The sequence below is a fragment of the Diabrotica virgifera genome, chromosome 4, assembly GCF_917563875.1.
Source record: "Diabrotica virgifera virgifera chromosome 4, PGI_DIABVI_V3a".
In the NCBI taxonomy this organism is placed as follows: domain Eukaryota; kingdom Metazoa; phylum Arthropoda; class Insecta; order Coleoptera; family Chrysomelidae; genus Diabrotica; species Diabrotica virgifera.
The window spans coordinates 154713711-154722849 of record NC_065446.1 but is presented as its reverse complement, the minus strand read 5'-3'; the positions used below and the strand labels follow the sequence as shown (position 1 = coordinate 154722849).

The 9139-nt window shown below is 33.0% G+C and overlaps 1 protein-coding gene across 1 annotated transcript; it reads left to right on the top strand.

Moving 5' to 3' along the window:
- The first annotated feature begins 1227 nt into the window (after nt 1-1227).
- On the top strand, nt 1228-1962 carry LOC126883705 (uncharacterized). The gene has a single exon (XM_050649365.1). It carries the CDS (start codon nt 1228-1230, stop codon nt 1960-1962), a length of 735 nt encoding a protein of 244 aa, XP_050505322.1.
- Nucleotides 1963-9139: the final 7177 nt, after the last annotated feature.

The following is a 9139-nucleotide window of genomic DNA, read 5'->3' as shown; positions in this document are numbered from 1 at the left end:
GGCCGTTCATCAAGACTATCTCTGGATAATAAATTGCTGCTCTATAAGGCAATATTTATGCCAATCTGGACATATGGGTTGGAACTATGGGGAACAGCCAGTCACTCCAACATCGAAATCATCCAACGCTTCCAATCAAAAACCCTCAGAACCATCACTAATGCACCTTGGTACATCAACAACAGAATTATTCATCGAGACCTTAAAACTGATACGGTACAAGAAGTCATCACAAAACGTAGCGCTGCTTACATTGCCAAGTTGGAGGATCATAAAAACCAGTTTGCACTTAACCTCCTAGACAATTCCCAAGAACAGCGTAGGTTAAAGAGGTTCAAACCATTGGACTTACCATTTAGAGTAAACTTTTAAACTAATGAGTTAGTAGTTATGAAATGTAATTATTTTGTACACAACTTTATAAAAATTGTACTTTGATTTTGCCAGTGGGTAAAATCTTCCTTGTCCTTAGTCAATGTAATTACTTTTGTTTATTGTTGACACTCAACAGATTGCAAAATAATTTTAAATAAAAAAAAACCCTATAAAAATAATTACAATGTTTATGTTATTGAATAGAGAATTTAATAATATTTCAAGTGATTTATCACACGACCTCTATTCTCATTTAAAAAAATCATTGATTACGTCATCACTCATAAATCTATGACGTCGTTAGTATGATATATAAACCTTCTCAAACGGCCTCACTGTATGTTCTGATATATCGAAAGTTTAATATCGATATCAAAATATGGATAATAATTTTAAAGTTCAGCAATTCATATATAATGTATCGATTTATCCTTGCCATCCCTAATAAACAACCGTCAAATAGCAGAATAATATGATTGATGATTATCCGTTTTATAGCATTAATATGGATGCCGTAGCAGGTCCAAGTAATGCACAAAGAAAGCGAAAATTTATGTCAGTAGAAGAAAAGCAGATTGTCTGTAGAGTTTATGACACTTTAAAAAATACACTCCATACAGTGGAAGCTGTAGCCCAATGTTTATTGTTAACGGGAGTGTCCGTTTCGACAATTGAACGGATTGTACGCGAAAAAAAAAGGTGACTGGGATTGTACAAGCTCCAAAAGTACATTGCCGCGGTAGAAAAAAAATTGAATTGGACGAGTACCAGAAAAATTTTATACGCGCTGCTATTCATTCTTTCTTTTTTGAAAATAAAGCCCCAACTCTCGAATCTATTAAGACAAAGATCATGGAGAATGATCGCATTCCCAAAGTAAGTAAAGAGACCTTACGGAAAGAAATAAAAGACGATTTAAAATTTACATATGCCAAAAGATCCCGTAAATCTGTCTTAATAGAAAGAGAAGATTTAGTCTCATGGCGACGAAGATATCTTCGCTCAATTAGAGAGGTTCGTTCTGCCCACAAAAAGATCTATTATCTGGACGAAACGTGGGTGAATGGCGGTCACACAGTATCTAAAATCTGGCAAGATACTACTGTAACGAGTCATCGTCAAGTATTTGTGGACGGTTTGTCGACGGGGTTACGAGGACCAACAGGAAAAGGGCAAGGACTGATTGTCGCCCACATAGGTAGTGACAGTGGTTTTTTAGACGACAGTGCTCTAGTTTTTGTATCCAAAAAAACGGGTGATTATCACGAAGACTTGGACGCCCAACATTTTGAAAAGTGGTTTGAATCCCTTCTAGCACGAGTCCATCCAAATTCGGTCATAGTGATGGATAACGCTGCTTATCACAGCCGATTAGTGGAGCAACTGCCAACTATGGCCACCAAAAAAGCACACATGCAGAGTTGGCTAGGGCAAAAAGGAATTCCATTTTCCCAGGACATGGTTAAGGCTGAACTTATGAGTGTTATTAAACAGCATCGTAACAAATATCGCCAGCATGTTGTTGATACAATGGCTCGTGCTAAAGGCATCACCGTTTTGAATCTCCTCCTTACCATTGCGAGTTGAACCCAATAGAACTAATCTGGGCTCAAGTAAAGGTTATGTAGCTCGCGAAAACGTAACCTATAACATTTCTGATGTCCAACGTTTGTTAGAACTCGCAATGGAACGGATACGTAAAGAAGATTGGGCTAATGCTGTAGACCATGTGATCAAGGAAGAGGAGAAAATGTGGAGATTGGACGGGATGGTTGACACCGTTTTGGACAAAATCATAATAGATTTAAATGAGACTGAAGATTCGTCGGACGAGTCGCTGGAATCCGAAACTTCATAAGCATAACTTAGCTAATTATTTATTTGCTTTTTATTTCTTCTTCTATATAATTTTGGAACATAATAATTATTTTGCAAAGTCCATTTCTTTGAAATACTGTATAAGTACTCTCTATCAATTATATAGGTACCATTTTAGTAAAATATAGGAACTATTTTACTTCGAAAATAAGCCACACTTTTGAAAATTCAGCTTATTTGACGTTTCGACTTCCACTCGGAAATCGTTATCAAAATACAAAATATTAATACCTATCACTTTCAGCAGTGGAAGTCGAAACGTCAAATACATTGTTTTTCAACTTAAATTGTGGCTTATTTCCCAAGTAAAATAGTGTATAATCACTAATATAACTAATATTGTATGAGTATGTAGAGTATGGTGCAAATATTTGAAATAAATTCATTATTTTTTAAACCAGCGACATTCAGGATAAATGCTGAGACAGGTCGATTTTTAATTTTGAATTATGATTTTTTGACATATTATAGCATACTAGTGACGTCATCCAGCTGGGCATGATGACGTAATGGTTGTATTTTTTAAATGAGAAACGGAGTCGTGTGCTAGCTCGTTTGAAAGGTTATTTAATTATCTATTCGGAATATAAACATTCATATAATTACTTATACAGGGTGTATAAGAAAAAATGTTTCAATTAAATTAATCGACACAAAAAGAACAATGTGTGTAATTTGTTGAATTTAAAATACATTCTAATGCTTTCATAAAACAGAAAAAAAATATCTATTTCACTAATAAACATTGTTTTACGCTTAAATTAAATAATGTTCAAACTTATGGGCAGATGGGTGGCAGCTCGAACATGAAAATTAAACGAAAAGCAATGTTTATTTATCAAAAACAATTTGTCTTTTGACAGCAGTATAATTTATTTTAAATTAAATAAATTACATACATTTTTCTCTTTGTATCAATTTAATTAAACATTTTTTTAATACCCCGTATAAATAATTATGTTAATGTTTATATTACTGAATAGAGAATTGAAGAACCTTTCAAATAAGCTATCACACGACCCTAATTGTCATTTAAAAAAGTCATCGATTACGTCATCACGCCCAGCTGGATGACGTCACTAGTATGATATATATCTCAAAAAATCATAATTTAAACGTAAAAATCGAACTGTTTCAGGATTTTCCTTTAAAGTCGCTGGTTTACAAAATAACTAATTTATTCATTTGCACCTGGATGTAATTGCACAAGATGCCACAAAGTAATAGCTTCAGAACAATATTTCCTTTATTTTATTAGACAACTAGAAAATACTTGATCAAAATACACATGATCATTTAATAATTACATCGATCTTAGATTTAACTTTTATGTAATTACTTGACTTAGATGTTGAAATAAATAATAATTAAAATATGCACGCCACTGCAAAGTTGACAAGGGAACTATCAGTGGCTCGTTTTAAGTGCGAAGTTGCCAATGAAACACCTTCAATTAAAAATAGTTGGTTACAAATGTGCAATAATTTACACTTTGTATTAGTACGAGCGCTTGTTGTTTATCGTGATTCAAAATAAACAAAACAGAGTGACATTTCATCAATAATTATAGAAATATTATGTCCCAGAGATGACATAAAATGTGTAAAAAATTTATGGGGAGGCTAAGACTCCGTTGCCTCCTCTGACGAGCCGCCACTGCTTCTCATTTTTTCTTAAAATACATTAGTCATCAATTTTTTTGTAGCATATCCCGCTTAGTTTGAATGTAATCGACATTTAATATTGCTCATTTTAAAGTTAAAGGTATTTTCAAGCACTACAAAAGGTATTGGTAGCATTATACACATAAAATGGACCGTTCCTGTGTTATTTCAAGTTGAATACACCGATTTAAGTATGCACAAAAAAACAAACTCTTTTCACCTACCTATCATCACATTATCTCTTTTTGTATTATAACTAGAAGATTTGTGAAGGAACTAATCTCTTTGTTTTTTTATAAGCTACAAGAATGTTTTTTATATAGTTTTTTTAGTTTGATGCATAGTTTTTAAAGTACTCACAAAAAACCGAACAATTTTTACTTAGAATTGCTTTCTCTAGCAACTTCGGTGGTTATTTTTTTTTAATATTTTCCACCCATTTGAAGTGGTGGGAACCGCCCCCAAGATAAAAGCGCCATATTATATATGGTAGGCTTTGTTTTTTGAGCTATTCCCTACTTACTGTGAAAATATCAAGTAAATTGATATAGTAGGATGGAATTCGGAGCCAAATACCCTCTGTGACTGCCCTAAATTATGTACTCTATATTATAGACCTTAGCATAGTGTAACACGTAATTTGTGTCCACCACTTTACAATACAAAAGAAATCCTTATAGATTATTCACAATTATTCATCAGGTATATTAAATATACCTTTTACATAGAAGTGGTTTTACTTCATGGTAGAGTCCCTTAACTAAATGGTATACAGCCAACCCAGGGAACTACCCCTTTTAGTTTAAATTATTCATCCGTGTTGGAGTCAGAAATCAGGACAACAACGCTACACACGTCTTGACACGATAAATTTGTCAGAATGTTGGAATAGCAAGACCACCCGACAAACTCGGTTAGCCTTACTGTCAGCATTACTTATTTTTGTAGTGCGACAAGCGTACACAGGCTCCAATAGTATATTTTTGTCAGCCCTAACTTTGTCAGCAGAGCGTGTGTAGACGGTTTTATTAATCGTCTACACACGCCCTGATAAAACCTCCTGACACGACCAAATTAGGGGACTAATTTTGTCGGGGTCGGCTCTACACACGTCCTGATAAAACAATCTGACAAAGCATTAGTAGCCAATATGATTTTGGGGAGTGAAGTTGTAATCTCTAAAGTGCTCTTAATTTGGTTGCCAATGGCACCACATTTATCGAAAAAGCAAACAATTGATTTAGCTCTAGCAGTTATGCTTGTTGATGATGAAAAGAAGAAAAAAAGAGATGTCTATAGGTGAAGAAATGGTTGACGAAGCGGGAAAAATTTACCCACATTTTTAAATTAAATTTTCTTTTTAAATTTTTCAATTTAGTTAAATTTCTAATATCATTGGAGCAAAAAAATGCAACATGTCAAAATATATATAGTGCTAGTCAAAAGTCCGTACCCCCCCTCGTATCTTTTGAACGGTTATACCTATAATAGTGAAATTTGGACGGAGAAAATAAACGGACGTAAGCTTCTTAACTAGTCATGACAGGTGACGTAATAGTGACAGATGACGTTACAGAGCCACTGTAACCGATAATTTTAAATGGGACCTTATGGCAAGTGATACCTCGTTGGAAAGGTATTCAAAATATCTATTCAGTCATATTAATTCTTTGGGTTTTAGTTGATTTTGATTTTGGTGAATAAAATAAATAAATATAATATTGTAGTTTCGCATTTAATTAATAAAAATTCAAATGTCCGCCTATGGTTTTTTGTCAAAAAAGTTGAAGTTTTTCAATTCTCTATAGTTGATTTTTAACCAAGAGGAGTAAACTAAAAAGACAGATTCACATCCAAGAAAGTTACTAGAAAAGTCACCAAATTCATCTTCTTTTTCCGTTGATCATATCAGATCGATGATAATCCATACATATTATATTATACTAACACATAGCGAAAGAGTTCTAAAAACAACTGTTTTTGTATAAAAGTAGACTAAAAATCTAAAAATTAAAGGAATAATGCAGAAAACACAAAAAATCGCCGATATACTTAATTAACCTATAAAATGACAGAAGTGCCAAAATTTGATAAATGTCATTAATGTCAAAATTTAATAACAGTGGAGTAAACTTGCCTGCGGTTGGACCAATTAGAAACAAGCATTACGGCGCCGTAAATTTGAATCACTCCTATTGGTTAAAAAACAAACAATACAAATTTTTACGTCAACGTCAACCTTTTTGACAAGTAATCATATGCGGAATTTTGAATTTTTATTTATTTTTTTAATTTTTTTTTTATTTAGCTATTGCCTCGACAACTAATGGCCATTGGCATGGTAGATACGGTAATTTTGAACAGTTAGGTACCTAGTGTCATGTGTAGTGTGTGTGTTGAGTAAGTGTCTTGTTACTTTGCAAAGTCGACGTCATTGTCTTTGCAAAGAGACGCTAATTGTATCCGAACGTCTGCGGTCCCTCCGGTGAGTACCGATCCCACAAGGACAGAAACTATATTCATTTATTAATTTATAATAAATGAAAAATTTCTGACCCTGGTGAGATTCGAACCCACAACCTTTCGGATTTTTTCGATCCAAAGGCAGGCGCTCTTACCACTGAGCCACGGAGGGTGTAACAAAAATAAGAAAACTTCTGTTGGAGTGAAAGTAAAAAGAAGGATATACTCCAACAGAAGTAAGGAAACTAGATAACTAAATAGTTGTGGCTATTATGAAAATAAAAATGAAGGGGCTTCAGCGTCGAAGCCGAAGTATGAAAAATTACTACTAAAGTGCAGTAGTACTGAAGAAAGGGGAATTAAAAGGGATAGACGTAGGAATGGGAAGAGACAGAGGCAAACTAAATAGAGTTGGCTAGCAAGAGATGCAAGAGAACAACTTGACACTCAAGGATGGATACGGCTCGTTTGCATGCCTGTCGAAGAACAGTAGCTCTAAGGTAATAGTAATGATGACTAAAAGGTGAAATAATAAAATAAGAATAATATTCTAAAAATTAATGAAGATGAATAATTTCTAAAGACGATCAAAATAAATAAAACTAACAAATCATGGGCGCCATGAAAATGATCTTCGATCACTTTCCCAGGTATCTTACACTGCTGTTAAATATTAAATAAATTAAATCTGTAATAATGAACATAAAGGAATAATAAAAATAAATGATATATACGAAATAAATAAATATTTATTAAAAATAACTACTAGATCTTTGACAATCTCTGAGTTACATAAAGCATATACTGTGACTATACAATGACAAGTTATACAGAGTTATATTTGAGATAACTACAATAATGTTATCTGTTACAAAATTACCTAAGTACCTCTCACTTACATATAGGGTACAACTCACATGAGATTTCTACCCAAAGGTTATAGTACGCTTGCTACGTACAACTGAATTAAAACCCGAAATATTAAAAGTAATATAAATAAAAAGGCACAAGCCTGGCGAAGAGAAAATACCATGATGAATTAAGCAAATGCATTAGTAAAAGTTATAAAAATGAAGCTAAGATAAATACCGAACGATGACCTAAATTACCCGAGCAAATGCAATAAAATAAAGTAGCGACGAATTAACTGAACAAATGAAATAAAGCGAATAAATAACATATTTGGGAAACAAGCAAATAATACAACCTAAATTTACATAATGACATGAAATCGACCTAAATAAACAATAAAATATTACAGGTAAAAGGGGGAGAAGTGTACTTTTGAAGTGTGTAAAATTAATAATTCTTAGCTGAGCGCTTTCGGCTTATAAAGCCATCTTCGGAGCTATGCTACAATAAAAGATCTCTAATGAATAATTGATCTTAGAATTCAAAGTTTAACTTACGTCAAAAAGGTCAAAATACCACTATGAAGAGAGATGGGTTCCATTTATGATATAAAATACTTCTGTTTCTTATGTAGTTTTTTATTGGTTGGAAAAAACCTTGTCTGTCTGTTTAAAAAAATTGTTCAATTTGCCGCTGGTTGTTTTTGTATCCAGAAAAGTTAAACATCAAGAACGAGCACAAAGGACTTTCACACGAAAATTACATTATATATAAAACGAATATTTGATCATGGTAAGGTCAAAAAGACCTTACCATTTGAATACTGCGGTGTCAGATAGCAGAATGGTCGCCTCGCATGGAGGATTTTTAATGACAGTCTATGTAGACAGGGTGTGCTCGTTAAGGTGTCTTCACATTTTCTCATATAAAGTGACAGTTGACATATGACATTTTTAGCAATTGGATTGAACAACTTTTCAACAAAGTCTGTAGTTACATAAATCTGGTTTTTTAAAAATAGTGAAATACATATTGAAAAGAGACTTAAGGTCTAGGATAAACCAATTGACAAGTTATCCTTCACAAACCAAACTCGAATCGGTTTTGAAAATTAATACATGATGTAAAGAAACTTGATGGTGAAGTTTTTTAGGAAGATGGGAAATAAATTAACAATGAATTTTGTGAAATGTGATTTTTAAAGAATAAGCTGCCAAATGATTTATTACAAATATTGTTTTAAATGATGCTTTAGTAAAGAATTAAAAAATTTTTTAAAAATTATTTTTTGATTGCATGAGGTCAAACTTCTTCCTCCAGAGTCTCCCACAAGAGTCTGAACAAAAGTTTATAGTTGTAATTAAGATTGATTTGTGTATTCAAGCAAAAATCAGGATTAAGTTTCATTTCTTTAGTTATCTCTAGATCTTCTAAAAGGTTCATTTGTCTATAGTTTTTGATTGGGATGTTATGTAAAATTGTACTGTTTTCGGAAGGAGAGAAGGAATGGTTGCTAAATTTAACATGATAACCAAAATTTGATTTTTCTGGATTGCTGAGATGTTCTTTGATCCTCTGAGATAGGGTCCTCATGGTCCTGCCCACATAAGTCATGTTACAATCCCCACAAGACAGTTTGTAAATACCACTTTTATTTAGTTTGTCGATTTTATCTTTGGTGTGGCTGAAGATGGATTTGATGTTATTTTTCGTTTTGAAAGATATGTTAAGGTTACTGACTTTATTACAAAGTAATCTTGATACTTTTTCTGAAATTGGCCCTAAGTAGGATGAGGATCTATAAATAGCTCTAGTGTTGGGTTCGTTCTCTGTGTTAAACGCTTGGTTTAGTCTCTTTTTGAGTATTGATCTTCTAATGACCTTATCTACAGTAGAAGAGGGGAAAC

Bases quoted from the DNA above. Each gene is read 5' to 3' on its own strand.
- LOC126883705 (XM_050649365.1), top strand. From the start codon at position 1,228: ATGGAGAATGATCGCATTCCCAAAGTAAGTAAAGAGACCTTACGGAAA.